The following is a 17,394-nucleotide window of genomic DNA, read 5'->3' on the forward strand; positions in this document are numbered from 1 at the left end:
AATTTCAACCAATGCATTACAAGATATGGTCAGATTCATTTCTTCTTTCTCAATGTGATATTTCACATCTTGAACCTTTTTCTTCTTGATATGTCCTTCTATCTTATGAGTTTGAGGAGTGGTAATTCTTGCCAATGCTTTACAAGTTATAGTCTGATTCATTTCTTCTTTCTCTGGGGTTCGTTCCTCATGTATATCCTCTTATTTTTATGTTCCTTGATCCTTTTCTTCCTCCTCTTCATAATCTATGTAAAATAATTTCTTCCGAGCACACTTATGACCTTTAGTGTATTTGCTATCACAATTGTAACAAAGCCCTTTTTCTCTTTCTTATTCCAATTTTTGTCATGTAAGCCTTGTAGGTTGTGGAAGTTTAGGAGAAAAAACACTTCCATAATGATAGTCATGAGTGGTGGGATTCCTTATTTCCATAATTTTGCTTTCAATTTTTCTTCCCAACCTGAATGCCTTCTCCAATGAATCAGGTTCCCAAAGATGAACCTCATGTTGAATGTTATCCTTTAAAGTCCCTATGAAGACATCAATCCTTTGCTTCTCTGGAATATAATTTACCCTTATATTCAATTTTTGAAAGTTCTCAATGTGCTCTGCCATTGAACCCTTTTGTTCGAGATTTATCAATTGGCTAAGGAAGGTGTTACTTTTTGTATCCTCATAATGTGCTATCATTTCTTCCATGAAAATTGACCAAGTGACAAGTGATTTACGAGAACAAAGCCCTTTATACCATAAAAATTGATTTGGTTCTAAATATAAAGATGCAATATGTACCTTTTGTAATAGTTGAACCTCATGTAGATCAAAATATTGCTCCATCTGTAGTATCCAATTTACCGAATCCTTGCCATCAAACTTCCTCATATCGTCTTTTCTTGATTTTAGGAACTTAATCTTGAAATGGTTGTAACTCAGTAATTTTAGATCTCCAAGTTCTGGAATTGCGCTCTATAGTAGCCCTCTGAGTCCTCTTTCTAGCTCCGTAAGTCTGATCGCAATTGGATTTCCGAAGAAAGCTTTATTTCGAATCTCCCATGATGACCTAATTATAGACTAAGTCAATAGAGTTAACTTGTATTACATACCACGTTTCATTATTTCAACCTTAGGTACTAACAATTATTCTCAAACAAAACACAGTTTGTCCTCTTTCTGTAACTTCTTACGAAATTTCAATCTGATGCCCAGAGAGAAAGTTATGATGATTTTCCCAAGGTCACCTGTTCAGGATGTAATTTGGGAGTTTGCAAAACCCTAACTTCCTCAGATCATATTTGAAAATATAGCGAGAAAAGATTTGAAATTCAGACCCGAGGTTCAGACCGCTTTATTCTCAAATGGGTTATTTTTTTAGCTTCTGAAACATCGTAGTGCAAATGTTATAGCGAAAATTCCATGATGCTATGTTTTAGATGAAATTTTGGAGCTTGCAAAAACCCTAATTTCCTCAGATCATATCTCTGACAACATAGTGAGATAAGATCTAAAATTCATATTTGAGGTTTAGCAAGGCTTCATCTCAAATGGGTTTTTTGTTTAGCATCTGAAATGTCACAGAAAAAAGGTTATAGCAAAAATTCCACGATGACCTATTTGGAGCAGCGAAACCCTAGAATCCAAAGCTCTGATACCAAATGTTATGAAATCAGCTCACAAAAGGATAGAAAGATAGATAAACACCTTAAAAATAATCCTCTTCGAGGGGGTAACCTCCTTTACATTACACAAATGAACAATTCTTGGATGACACAAATGACAATACCTCCTTTCTATATATAGGAGTCTAAGGGGTCATAATATAATCAAAGCCAACATAACAATAATAATGTAAGGGCACAATAATAACAATAGTAGGCTCCTAGGGGGCACAATAATAACAATATGGGGACTACATGGGCACACCAATATAATAAGGGGTTGTACTAATAACAATAAGGGGTTACTCTAGTAGTATAGGGACCTAACAAATTATCTCTATTCGTAGATCTTAGGTGAAAAAATTGAATGAAATGGAAATCAAATTTAATATTGTATATAACCATTTACTTTGTTTAGTCTTGAGGCAGTTGGCCTAGATCGACCGAACCTTGTTTGATATTTTTGGTTGCGTAATACCCTATATAAAATTTAGAGCGCACAGTGGAAATGACATTGTTACTTTTTGTTGATAAATTAAGATAGTTTCCATTTTTCTAGGCGATTGGCAGAGTTCTCCACTTTCAATTGTAGTGTTCTCTCTCGTATGCTTTGTTCAGTTAGTTCCCAGTTGAATTATTTTGAGTAGTTAGTTTTTATAACACATTGACCAAGCCTTGAGTTAGGCCTACTCAAGGTGTGTTCATGTGTTAAATCTCATTATGTTCTTTCCATTGGTTGTTAGAGTTTATCGTATGTCCAAATCATATTGCTTGAATTAGGTTGTTTGTCATATTGTCGATTTGGATTGGTTTGACTATTGAATGGTTTGTTTTATTAGTTCGTTTAGTTGTCATATTCATATCATTGTCTCATTTGTATATGGTTGATTATCTAAGTATACGAGGACTATTGTCACTTGATAATTTAGTTCTCAATTTATGTGCGATTATATAAGGCGTGGACAACATATTTATTTTTATGCATTGATTTGCGTGTATTAAAAGGGGTTGGGTAATGTCTTTTATTTTTATTTTTAAGGGATTAAATATACTCTGCTATAGAAATGAAGTTGTCAAAATACTTTAGAATAATTTAAAAGGGTCACCTTGACATGCTTTCAATAATTAATTTAAAGATTTTTTAGGTAAACAAATAAATCCCTTTTTTTAAAGACAACCTACCTCCATGCATTTAGAATAGGTTATCAAATAAAGCGAGAAGTGTTATCTCCCATTTATGTTGCATCGAGTTCCTCATAAGTTTACTAGCCCAATTGACAATTAAATGAGAATGGTATGAATATCAATTTATCAATAAAAACACTCGTCATTTTTGGTGTCGTTGCCAGGGAGGCACTCAAGGAGTCAATACTTCTCATATAAAGTTCAAAGGAAATTAGGGCTAGAAGTGAGAAAATGGGGTAGCCATACTCACTCTTTTATTATGCTAGAACACATTTATCTTTTGCACTATGATATGATATATGTAATAAGACATCATAGGTAGGAGAAGAAAAAAATATTTTAAAACACCAACACGTAGTACGGTGATGACCACTCTCTGCAAAGGTTAGGTATACCCAAAAGGGATTCCTATAAAAGTTACCTTTCCAATAGGGAAACCTTTAGGAGCAGGTTAGCCATAAAAATGGGAAGAAACACATTTTAAGGAAGAACTTGAGAGCTCCATAGGATCAAGTAAAATCCAAATTCCTAAATCCACACAAAAGGAAAGGATAGCAGATGAAGAGGTTAATGGACCAAAATAACAAAAACCTATCACCTTTGAATTTCTCATTCAAGATCTCGATGTCATGGTGCAAATGAAAAATATTCATCTCTCTTCTCTTCCAAACTTTCATGGCATATCTAAAGAGGATCCTGACACTTTCCTATTTTAGTTTGATGTACTTCAAGTCGAAGTTATGATTATTCAACAAATGCAAAAAAGTTGGAACGTTTTCTTGCCACATTAAAATATTCATCCCTTTGATGGTTTATGGGATTAAGGGGAAACACTATCCTACCTTGGGATCATATGAAAAAAAAATCTTTAGAAAGATACCAAGATTATTGCAAAGTAAGGGACATCAAGGAAGAATTTTTTAAGGTGTCTAAGTCTGAGGACAAAATTCTGGAGGACTATGTGGAGAGATTCCAATACACTCTGCAGAGGACCAAACAAAATTCCCTAGATCCTAAAACTTTACGTATCCTATTTCCTAAGGGGATACAAGAGGATTGTCTAGGAACTTTGAATTTTATGGGAGCAGGAGATGTTTCTCAACTTACATATGCGGATATTTGTGAATTATGTAAATGATACTATAGAGCAAGTGAAAAATATGAGAAAATTTGTTGAGATATTTTGTCATGAATCAATATAACTTGTGGAATAGGGGTAACTAAAGTTGAATTAGGAAATCTCTTAGACAATTTTAAAATTAATATTTTGAGTACACTTTGTTCAAAATTGAATGCCTTGCACGCTAAAAGGAAGATAGAAGAAGTTGTGTTAGCCTTGGTTATATTTTGTTCTAAATGTCAAAAAAAACACCCACTTAGAGAATGTCCCTTATATAATGTGGATATGTGTAGTATTTGTGAGCAAGAGCATTCTACCCAAGAATTCCCTTCCTTTCTTGGAATTAAATCAATGTTTCTAGAAGAATACAATGGAAAATAGGAATATTTACTTTTTAACTCGGAAGAAGCCTAAGCCTCCTCGAGCACCAACACCTCCTTACCATTCCCAAAATTTTAGTTTCCCTTTTGGATGGTATCCCCATATGTCATGGCCATAATGGCCCTCTCAAGTGCAAGGACAAGGATGGACTCCAAGATGGAGAGGCCCTTCATCTTTTAAGAATATGATGCCTCCTCAACCTCAACAACTTCAATTTCCTTCTAATCCGTTAACTCAAAGTCAACAGAGACCTCAATTGCCTACCCAACCTATTCTGAATCCGAATAATAAGGTTGCTCAACCCATGTTTGATCTGAATTTGGAATATTAGATTTATGTGCTAAGATCCTCATCAGAATATAAAAATGTGCTTGAGGTTTGTACTCCAAAATAGCAAGTAAAAACATGAGCTTTTATGTGTGTTTACTTAAGTTAGTTTCATGAAAAACTTTAAACATAAAATCAAAATACTAAATCGAAGCATGCATCAATCACTAATACACCAGCCATTGTTAAAGGAGTTCGCCCCTCATAGGCTACATCTCCTTGGATCAGCTATAAAGGCATGACCCCTTCTCATTATGCTCAATGTCTAGAAAAGAAGAGTACATAAACTGTCGAAATGGAATGGCTAGTTTCTCCTTCAAAGAAACAAATTTTGCAAGAGTTCTCACTCCATACACATGTTATCCTACAGTAAAAAATGTAAACCTTTAGCAAACACAGGCATCTTACACCAAGACCCCATACCCCATCTTCAAAGAGCATAAACAATACCACAATCCACTTGAAGTACATAAACAAGTCTCTTATCAAAACACATATAGATAAAAGAGGAAATAAAGCTACAACACTAATGTAATGGCTATTGCAAAAAGCACATGGAGGTTGGAAGACCCCTGTAAGGTCATTTCCATCTTCATACTCCTCCATAAATTGAATCAACACTCTGGTCGACCATGGCACCCATAGGCTTCAATTTGCAAAAATCCTATCAAAGAGTTCTCCTTTGATCCTAAGACCTACTCCAATGAGTTTAGAATGTCCAAAAATTTCTATTTGGCCTCTTTTTGCATCCAATTTGGTAGAAAACTGGAGAATTTATGACGTCTCCTAGTTAGGCCACTATTCGCTCCACAAATTGCTCAAAACCCAGCACCAATCCTAAATTTTCACCCCAAAAAGTGCTAACTGAGCGAAAATTTTGTGCATTGTTGAGAGAAATTGTAGGACATTTAATTCCACCCATAACCCCCACGTGGTCATAAAAAATGCCAAGTGACCTGGTCACATGCAGCGGTTAGGAGGTGGTGGTCTTTTGGGCAGTCACAACAAATGTTGTCATCAGGAGGTAAATTGGTCACATCGAACCGCTTGGTTCGGAGGTCAAGGTCGACGAAAGTTATATTAACTACTACAATGGTAGTTTTGTGCATTCACATGGCAAGGCCGCTCATAGTTATGTTGGCGGTCTCCTCTGAACCTCGGCGGTTAGTACATAACAAAACAAACTCGCCTTTGTTGTTTGTTAAGAACCATTGTCTGAGCATGTTGGTAAACCTTTGTGTTGTTTTAGGTGAGGTAGCAGATTCGAGCTTGACCTCTGTGAAACCAAAATTTTGATTGACCCTAGGGAGGATAGGTGGCAGCCTCAGTTTTAGCCTTGTGTCTCCTCCCTATTGGTCCACCTATAAACCATTAGACCAATGAAATTCCAACACTTGCCACTATATCGTGATGCCACTTACAAGGAATATTTTGAGGATATTCCATAGAATATTCCAAGTAATATACTTTTTGTTTACTGGGTTAAACGGATGCCTAGTCAACATCCCTGTCACCTCCTGAACTAAATTTGCATGTTTGGGAAAACAAAGAGATCACATTTTTGGGAGCATATAGTGTCCATTTTGCGTGAAACGAGTTGCGCCGGATTCCAGACAACGAGCACTATGTGGTCATTCAAGTTCCACATCATTATGACAACTTTGATTTTTGGGAAAATTTTGAGCTTCTGATCAAACTGTAATGCTGAAATGTTACCTTTTCCTACCTATCCTCTTTTAGTTGTGGATTGTAAAGATATCCATTTGTGCTCTCGGAAATTTATCCAAAATCAAACTTCCCCTATTATTCAAGAACAAGATGAGGAGGATTACTCTGCCAAGCTCAAGCTAGCATTACTTGCTTCTTAAGAATCACTTATGATAAAGAATCTCAAACTATTCCCTATCCAGAGTAGTTACCCCTTAAAAATCCTATGGTTCATCTTGAATTTGACTTCATGGGAGAATTAAAAAAAAATTGCATAAAAATTCCACTATTTCAAGAAATTAAGGATGTTCCTATTTATGCAAAGGCTATAAAGGAGCTCTTTTTAAGGAAACCTAGAGAAAATATGAACGATGCAACTATATTCTTATTGCAATTACAAAAAATGCTAGGTGATTTCTTTTCAACCACTTGGTTTTTGTTTTGCGCAACAAGTATAAGATATTTTTTATTTGCATGTATACCTGACATATTTTTATATTCCATCCCACCACTTCAAATCTCAAGTTGTATTGTATATATACATTTAAAAAAAAGGGGCACCCCTTATATCATTCCTATAATTTATTGTGCTAGAATGAAGACATATCTCCTTACCGTCCAAACCTTATATGTAATAATTTTTAGCCCTATAACCTACCCATACCACTACATATTTTAGACTCGCCCCACCTACCCATATCACTTCATATTTCAAGCTATCCATACAATTACACCCTTTGACCTATTAATATAATTCAATGGTTATATCATTACACTCCACCTACCAAACACTTTGACTTCGGCTCAACCTAATATTTTATATCCCTATAACTATGTATAAATTATAAATCAATTAATCTTGATTATGTGTGGAATGACACTACCCATTAAACATTTGGATAACATCTATGATTAGACAACTGTAAAAGAGGTGGCACGTTATTACTCTCTATCTTGATTTGTTGGAAGGGACACCTGGTGTCTTGGGTTTTTAATTCTGAATATTCGGTAATAGGTGCGAAATCATAATTTCATAGCATGAGAACTGTGAAAAGGATGGGATGGTTATAATCACGATTGCTGAAATTTTTCATCGAAATGTTTAAACAAAGAGAAAAACCAAGCATAGTCATTGGACAAGGGAAAATAGGATGACCGAGATAGTGAATTGGTGAAGTGTTTTGATAGTAAAAGTTGAAGATTATGGTTTGAGAAAAGATATGGGGGGTCTAGTAAACATAGCCTAACCCGATAGCATTTACAGTGTGGGAATTAAGCCTAAAGCCTTGGATATATTTGAGAAAGTAGGATGGGCATAATTTTTAAAGAGATTCCAGGGTCATGACCAAGTAGTCTCACTAGAGTTTGCAAACACCTTTGATGGCACCAAGGTCACAGATAAACAAGTTAATTTTAAAATTGATTAATAGATGATCTCCAAAGTCACTCGACTCTCCCAAGAAGAAGAAGAATGGTAAAATAATGTGAAAATCGATAATGATTTTTGGGTTCCATTCCTTTGAGAATCGTCCCCTCTTCTAGACTTGAAGAAAGGAAATAACCGGAAAGCTATACTCCCATTTTCCCAGGATGTGGTTCTTATAGTTATGAAGTTTTTCACCTGTGAGGGATGATTTAGTATGATATACCACTACCATATTTTGATTTTGATGCATCTAGAAGGGTATAAGGCACTTAATATGCCCCACTACATGTTCAAGGATTTAATGAAAATGGCTTCTCTGGTGCAAAGGCGAAAAGACCCTGAGTGAAGTCTACACCATCAAGGGTTGATTAAAATGATTTTGTTTGAAAAACATCATAGGAGGGTTATCATGTGGGAAAATTTCCTTAAAGGCACCAAGAAGAAACCCTGGGCAAGGGTTAAGCCTCCTAAGTGTTAAATCTCCACTAGACTCTTGCAGAAAATGAAAGCACAAGAGTCTAAAGTTTCTGAATTAGATAATGAAACCCTTGCAAGTTTTATGGCTGGAGCCTCCCTCAAGGCAAAAAGAACAATGGAATAGGATGAGGTGGTGAGCCTTGAATAGGATACATCAGGGGACAGTCCCATGGAGGAAAATGACCATGAAGAAATTTTTGGAACTCTAATTGAAGGCGTGATGGAAGAAGATGTCTTCATGGAGAATATTATAGAAGAATATGTCTTTGAGGAGAATGTTGTAGAAGAAGATATCTTCAAGGAGAATGTTGCAGAGGAAGATATCATGAAGGAAAATATTTCTGAGGGAGGTACTACTGGAGAAAATTTCCTAAAGAGGTCATTTCAGGAGCACATACTATGGATAACATATTAATGGCTTTTGAAGTCGGCACAACCAATGATCAATAAAAAAAATGCTGACAAGGGAAAGGTAATTCAGTGGAACCTCGACCCTTTAGGTTATGTATTTTAAGCTATCAATCATTACTTTGGTAGAACAAGAAACTGATTGCATAAAATCAAAAGCTAAGGGATTAAAAAAAAACCTAAATTATGCAATCTAAGAACCATGTTAGAAGCGATCAAATTAGAGGAAAAATCTAAGGATAAGGCCAAAGTTTTGGCGGAAGAATATACAAAGGAGGTCCAATAGATTATAAAGATAATCCTAGATGACCTCCTTAGTAATACGTACGCCTTTCTCCAGTTTAAACCTGATATGCCCAAATGGTAGACAATGGATGATATGTTTGACTTAGGTATTATCAACAAAGAGATCCACAAACAGGTAATTGAGAAAATGAAACACCATTGGTTCTCTATGTATTGAGTTAGGAGGAGAAATGGAATGTTTATATAAATAAATGAAAGGAAATTTATCTTAAGGAACAAAATATAAAGGAGGTGGCATGTGAGTTAGGGGCAAAGCTATGAGCTTGTTGGGTCCCCTCCAAAATATAATCTGTCTTCTTACATGACCTGTGGTCTTCCTTCCAATTAAGACATATATGTGTTGGAAAACCTTATGAAGTAATTTCACCTGAGAATTTTTTAGATGTTTATCAACATTCTGAAGTCGTATACCAAAATTTGTTATGTGAACTTTATCAATTCAATTTTATCCTTATAAACAACTCTGGGATGACTCCTAACCCCTCTATGCGAGATGTGCAACTTCATGCCTTCATTTCTTACATGGCCAATCTCATTAAGTGGGAGAAAGATTCTGAATTTTATGGGAATTCTGAAGTTGAGGCTCGTCTAACAGTTAGGGAAGAACATCCCCTACCAGGTTTAATAGTTAATAATCTGATAATATTAAGAGAAGATGTAGGGGATTCCACCACCATCCGAACTAATAATAGGTATGAAGTATCAAAGTATCACGAGATTGCCCTGCCCTATTCAATACAAGTCCTTAATGTGGCTTAGGATATTTTGGAAGGGTTTCCTTCACACCTTCATGAGAAAAATCACATGGGATATCCTTTCTTTATCTTGTAACTAAATCATGGACTTTCTATACATACTCGATCTTAAAACATGGACTTTAGTGGGTGGGTTTTCTATTTCATTTCCTCCTTTGATGGTGCCCAACACTATTTTATAGGTCTCCTACCATTTGGAATGAGGAGGAGGAATGGAAAAACTGGACTATTATGGAGGGAACCCTCGGTTACAACACTTCTAGAGAATTTGGTCACCTAGCCTATAACTAGGTTGACCTTCACATTAGTATAGTGGAAGAAGAATAGGGTTGCATGGGGACATGCAACAAGACATGATGGGGGGATGATGAGTCTCTCTTTTGACAGAAATTTTGGCAGCACCATCTTTATTTTTTCCTTAAGAAACGATACCATTTACGATCATACTTGTCTTATTAGTCCCTGCCTTTAGCAGGACTATAGCGATCGATTGATCGTTGACCCTGCATTAATTCATCTTTTGACCGGTTTTTTTTTCCGCCTATACGTATTTTAACCAAAGTTTAATGTTGACAATGTCATTCACTGAAATTTTAACCAAAGTTTTTCTTTGAAAAATATTCTACCTCTTATTACGGCCTTCACGTGGCCCGATACGGAAATTATGTTGCACTTCATTTTATATCCAAAGTTCGGGCAGCAGTGATTTTTTCGTGCCTTCATTTTATCCAAAGTTCATTTTATCCAAAGTCTAGTTGGGGCCACTTTTTATTAAGATGAAACCACGTGTTGGGTTAGCAAAGTTAGAGAGGAAGCCAAGTGTTTCATGCATGTCACGTAGCTGTGGCTGAGCTTTCAAGCTAAATTGACTCTGGCAGCCTACCTTCTATGCTTGTTCCTTATTGTGTTCTTCTATTCCTTGTCTCTGTAATTGAATTTTCAGCTGAGGAAGATATTAGTGTGTGTTTATCCATCAACATGACATCGAGCGAGAGACCACCTTCTGGTTACATAGCTTCAACCCCAGAAGATGTGCCAGGGAAGCCACGCACCGTGGGATCCCACCTGATAGATGCAGGTGCCCAGATGCTTCAGAGCTTCACCCCTGTGAAGCAGTTTCAACAGGTATTTGATTTCTTGATCTTTCTTCTTTTAATTTCTTGAAGTGTAATCATATTGAATTACTAGAACAGAACCATGAGCTAGTAAATGTTTTCGTTGCTCATCATAGAATTTGGTTATGCTTCTTCAAAATTGTTTTCATTATAAAAATGATTACAAGTAATCAGTAACAAAAAAAAAAATTCCCTAATCAAATTGTTAGAATGCTAACCTACTGCAGTGCTGGTGGAAATTAATGATAAATCACCTCTGTGGAAGCCGCGTGCAGAAGACTGGTACTGATATTCTGATGGTCATTCAACACGCTCTCCTTGAGCTGAAGGTGAGTGGCATCAATTCATTTTGTATAATTTTCAACTGCTGCGTCCCAATTTTTTTCTCTGAGTCATTATCGGAATTCAAAGTGCCTCCATCCATGGAGTTACAATAGCAAACCCCTTATCATAACGCTTACTCGTATGTAATCACTTGACAACACAGACTCCAGTACTATTTTCTTGCTACAAGGAATCCAAACAAATAGAGTATAAAAGGCTGAGATGAACACCATACCTGAGATTGAAATAGTCATAGGATGCCCTGCTGCTTGTTCGCTTGATGATTGATAGAAGCAAATAACAAATTCAATTTCGTTTGTATTTTAACCCTGAATTAAACCAAGCATTTGCCACTAATGAAATCAATAGGACAAGTGGATATAGAAACCTTCACTCCGCCGAGGGCTTCTGCAACAATTCGTGTCTGATCCTGCCGAGTGGTGAACTTGGAGAATTTCCTAATCAAGTAAACCCCTCCAGCCACACATAATGCCTTGAGCACTGCATTTATAACCCTGCTTCCGCTTCCACTTCCACTTCCACTTCCAGATTTGTTATTATTATTCATATAAGCAGGCGATCCACCGCAGCTGCTCGTTTCCTCCTCTCGCAAACAAATTACATCAACCATCTTGTATTGCGTTGCCTTCAAAGAGATTGATTCAATCATTTGTTTGGCACACTGGATTGTGTCGCGTGCTAGACGATTTAGTGCCCAACGTTGCTAGCGTGTTTGGAAGATGGCCCAACCCACAGGTTCTCGTATTTAGCAATTTAAATTAACATCCAGAAACTTGAGAACCCAACCAGGTTCGAACCTGTGAACTCGCATAGCCAAAGCCAAAGCCGAAATGGAAGAGGGCCCAACCCAGTTCGAACCAGTGACCTCTTGATCTGCAGTCAAATGATCTGCCACTGAGCTAGAGGTTGTCAGATTTAGCAATTTAAATCAACATCCAGAAACTCGCATAGCCAAAGAAACTGAGAACAAATCCAGAAGACGATGTAATGTCAATCGACTGGGGCCAACACGCTGAGACAAGAAGGATGGTCAAATGTCATTTACAAAAGAATAAAATGGGACACGTGGCTTGCATGCAAGCCTAGGAGTCCACAACACGCCAGCCGCTCGACTAACAGGAGAGGACACACACATCCGTTAAGAAATTAGGAAGAGTTTATGAGGTGATAGATTTTTTATATCTGTCCCTGTCTCTGCGGTGGTGGGTTAACCGTCACGCCCCTCCTTATGCCTTCTTCCTTCACTCGGTAAACTGGATATGCAACCTCTCTAACTTCGGCCTCTATAGCCGCCATAAGCCGACCTCGGGAAGGTGAGGGGCATTGATGGAGTCCATTTACAGGTTAGTAAGGTTATGCTGGAGAAACTGTTAAGAGTTTGATATTTGTCTCCTCTTCCTCTCCAATTGTTCATATCTCCCTCCATAGGTGAGCCCAAGCTCACTTATTCCTCTTCCAGTTAGTACTTGAATAAAATGAGAGCAAAGGATCCATCCCTGAGAATGACAGCACTTACGCATAAGCAGAGAGATTTATGAACCAGTCTCGAATAAAAGTGAACAACATGCTCTTTTACGTCGAACTGCATGAAAAATATATGAAACGTGGCAGAGTCCTTTTGACAGATATAAGAAATGTGGCATTGTCTTTCTGACGCGTGATATTATCATCTTCACATTTGTTCGTATTTATTTGCTTGGATTACAAAACTTTAAGGAATTTTGTTTTATTTTTTGATTTCATAGATTTAAAAATAATGACTTAATTTAGATTTAAGATGACTACATGGCTGGTTTGGCCAGCCAGATTGCTCATGCCATGCTTGATGATGACGAAAACAGTGATATGAATCAGTCTTCTCACTGGGCGTGCAGGCAGAAGATGTTAAGTCTTATTCATTTTTCCGAGTACTCCATATCTACAATATGCCAGACTCTTTTATATGATTGTTCATTTAAGCCTATAGCATACACATAATATCTAATTCTTTTAGTAAAACTTGATTTGCAGTCAAATAGTTTGGCAAGGTCTCCGCAGTCTACCTTATCTGCAGTTGACAGTTGGTCCAGGGGAAGCTCGAAGGGTCCTTCACAGGTCTCATCCCCGCCAACAACTCCTTTGACAGAGAATACTGATGCATGGGATTTGCTCTATGCAGCGGCCGGCGAAGTTGTCAGGCTGGAGATGGATGGAGCTAATCCAATATCCACATCTCCGATGCATGCCCAAGGGTTTCAAGGGCATGTTAGAAGGCAAAACTTATCTGCATCACAGTCTCCAGCTTTTCTGAATAAAGACCTCGCGGGAAAGAGCTGTAGTTTCTCTGTGCTCTCTTCCAAGGACAAAATCAATAGTTCCCAAATTCTCCAGAGAAGTTGGAGTGACTAAATTTTTTTATTTTCAAGCCCTAATCTGAATTTTTGTAACAAATTACACACTGAATTTGCAACGCCATGCAGACAGCAAGATCTTTCAGGGAAGGTAGCAAGTTTGTTCGACGAAGGTAGGTTTAAACTTTGTTGTTCTGTTTAGTTTAGCGAAACAGAAAGCTAGGCCCTTTGTTTTCTTTATTCAAGACTCCTTTTGGACATAACTACATTGATCTACGAGAGGAATATCACTCTCAACCAAAATGTGCATGTGCATAAGATTGAAAAGCTTCGTTGAGAAATAATCACTATTCGAAAGTACTTTAGGGGGATTGAATAACACTGACACAATATCAAAGCAAAGTATTTTCCTTTCTCAGGTTTCAAATTTCTGGTGACCTTTTATCTTAGATGTTTTTCATTTGATTAGTAATTCGGTTTTGGTTTTTATTATCAAATATTTAATAAATAAAAATGAATAATAATATATAATTTTGAAAATAAATAATTTATTTATAATTAAAAAAATTAATTTAAAAATATATTAATTTATTTTAAAATAAGAAAATCTAAAAGAAAAATATAATTTTAATAAATATTATAATTTTTTATTATCTCCTATAATAAATATATATATATATATAAACGCCTTAAACTCAAGCTTTATAATCACACTTATAAATTAAAAACTTTTTTAAAACACCATCAACGAAGAAGAAAACTTCTTTCAATATGAATAAGCTTGAGAACGTTTTTAATTTGAATACAGTTGCAAAGAAAAAATCAACCTCCAAAGTACAAAACTTTTCTTAATATCAACCTCCAAAGTAGAAAACTTCTCTTAACTATAGTACGCTTAAAAACATTTTTTTTAGTAATTGGCATTCAAAAGAAATTAACAGTTAGTTTTTAAAGGAAATTAACACGGTTAGTTTTTAAAAGAACTTATGAGCATGATAATTATATTGAGTGTGTAGACATGTTGTAGAGAGCCTTTGTATTCTGTTGTTATGGCAATTTCCAAAGTACAAAACTTTTCTTAATATTAACCTCCAAAGTAGAAAACTTCTCTTAATTACAATACCCTTAAAAACGTTTTTTTAGTAATTGGCATTCAAAAGAAATTAACTGTCAGTTTTTAAAGGAAATTAACACGGCTAGTTTTTAAAAGAACTTTGCATAGAGCCTTTGTATTCTGTTGTTATGGCAGACCCCGGAGCCTTTGTATTCTGTTGTTATGGCAGACCTCGGCAGGAACTACCACCACGGCAGTGGCTCCCTTGTTTACTTTAAATACAACTATACTTACATTTTCTTCAAATTTTGTATTTGTGTAAATAAATAATAAACTAAAGGTATGAATACATAACATAGTGGTATGAATACATAACATAGTGTGTAAAGGTTTGCATAAGAAGATAGTTTATATATATGTGTGAGAGACTAAATAAAGGGTTGGGCTACTCACTCTAGTTGAAAGATATTTGATCATAGGGATGCATATGATTTCAGATATTTCAACTATATTGACACGATGCTTTGTGACGATTCACCTTGATGAATTTATGTTATGTTGCTAACTTATCTGATTGAAGCTTATTGGTAAAATATTTCAGTCAATCTTACACAGGAAAGTCAACAAGGTTATGCTTGTGGATTTTATGGATCCTGAATATAACTCAATCATCAACGGAGTCGACTCACGGATGAGATTAGATTGCACATTGACAGGTCATTCAACTATTTTGACTATAGTTAATCCTTCAATCATCCAGGTGGCATCCCTACAGTATGTTGCCTATCGAATCTATGAGAATGGTTGCACTCAGCAGTTCAGGTATATGACAGTCCGGATTCAAAACACAACTTGTACCAATAATTGAGGCTCAGTAACGAAACTCAGTTAGCTCATAGAAGTTTCTGGTAGTTATAAACCTCCGAAACTATTTATGGGAAAATGTTTATTCACTAATGGTCAGGATGATATGGGATTCTGATAGTAGACAATTATCTCGGATCGGTTGCATATGGAGATGCTCGTTTCCAATGCTTATAGGAAAGATGTACCAAGTGATTCGAGAAATGTGAAGCTAAAGAATATAGAATCCAACTGAGTTATCTCTATTCGTAGATCTTAGGTGCAAAAATAGAATGAAATGCCAATCAAATTTAATATTGTATGTAACCATTTACTATGTTTATTCCTGAGGCAGTTGGCCTAGATCGGCCGAACTCTGTTTTGATATTTTTGGTTTTGTAATACTCTATATAACAAGGGGAGCGCCGAGCGCAAATGACACTGTTACTTTCCTTTGATCAATTAAGATAATTTCCATTCTGTTGGGCGATTAGTGGAGTTCTTCATTGTCAATTGTAGCATTCTCTCTGGTATGCTTTGTTGAGTTAGTTCTCTGTTGAATTCTTTTGAGTAGTTAGTTTTTATAAGGCACTGGCCAGGCCTTGAGTTGGACCCGGTCAAGGCGTGGTTAGGTGTCAAATCTCGTTATGTTCTTTTCATTTTATTTTACAATTTCTTACTTTTTCCAATCATTTTCAGGTTTGTTATCAAAGTAATTTTAATTGCAAAATCACATCTTATCATTAAATTAGAAAGAGCAGGATGAGCTGATGAGCTGTGGGTTAGTGGTTGCATGGAAAGCAAACGAAATTTGATATAGAACTTAAAATTTGTACTTTTGACATTGTTTTGTCTCATTCATTCATGGTTGGGGAAATCAATTTTGTAGCTACAGATGGATAGCATTCAGATATTGACTATGAACCGTACATATTTTCCGACCAAGAGCATCTGCTACACTAAACAAGCAATTAGAAGTGCATCTTCATGCCTTAATTAGAATGACAAAGCTCTAATTAATTCATATCAATTGAGCATAGTCAATTTGCTTCCCGGCGAGTCGTTGAATGGGCCTTAACATTCAATCTATGTTCCGCCACTGCAGTGAATTCACCAAAATGGTCTTCCGGCATATAGTAACCCGTTACAGGATCTGGCATCCAAGACGTTGCTCTATAACCTGCAGCAACTTTATCATCTGTTTGTTTTGGGTCTGCCAGAATTGATCCTGCTGACAAATCTACTTTCGCTGCTACAACGCTGTATCCTCGCCTGCAATGGAAACAAAGAAAAAAGGAAATTAGAAACAATAACACTACTGCTAAATTAAAATTCATTTCTTATATTTAGTACTCATTTTGAAGTAGGTTTGTCTATACAAGTCCCATGGTTCAATCTATAGCAGAACTATGAACACTTTAGAGGTAACAGAACTATGAATATGAACATTTGAGAGCTGCTCAAAAAGACTTTCTACCTTTGAAAAAAATATCATAATATGGATTAGTGTCAATTATAATGGTGTAGAGAAAACTTACATAGCTTGATTGCCCAGATCTGATCTCAAACCAAAACCACTTTTTCCAAAACGATACAGAACACCCGCACCCACAACCTTGAAATGGAACATACGAGATGACGCAGCCATCATTATTATCAACAAATTCACACTGAACACAAACGATCTGGACTTTGAGTTATAATCTCGCCCAATGGTTTCAATGTCTGCCCAATCAGGTCACTTAAATAGGGCCAGGATTGATAAATGGAACTCACAAGCCAGTAATTTAGGATTAAGAAAAATAGAGGCGACAATTTTGGTTATTATGATAATTGAATCCGGATCTTGGAACTATCTGGAGAGCGTGGAATTCCAACCAGCTGCGCACTTACTTTCGGCGTTCGGAGCGATGCGAGGAAGAGGAGCCATCCATGTGGCATGTAATTTAAGACCGAAGGA

At 36.3% G+C, this 17,394-nt stretch overlaps 1 protein-coding gene across 1 annotated transcript; it reads right to left on the bottom strand.

Moving 5' to 3' along the window:
• Window positions 1-16,251: 16,251 nt before the first annotated feature.
• On the bottom strand, window positions 16,252-17,151 carry LOC149175440 (uncharacterized). Its single transcript, XM_089422831.1, has 2 exons — window positions 16,973-17,151; window positions 16,252-16,706 (listed from the first exon to the last, which is right to left on the bottom strand). The coding sequence occupies exons 1-2, from the start codon at window positions 17,083-17,085 to the stop codon at window positions 16,475-16,477; spliced, it is 345 nt and encodes a 114-aa protein (XP_089278957.1). The 5' UTR covers window positions 17,086-17,151; the 3' UTR covers window positions 16,252-16,474.
• Window positions 17,152-17,394: the final 243 nt, after the last annotated feature.

Source organism: Pinus tabuliformis, chromosome 4_1 (assembly GCF_031772625.1).
Source record: "Pinus tabuliformis cultivar Carrire ecotype Pingquan chromosome 4_1, CPIR1, whole genome shotgun sequence".
Lineage (NCBI taxonomy): Eukaryota > Viridiplantae > Streptophyta > Pinopsida > Pinales > Pinaceae > Pinus > Pinus tabuliformis.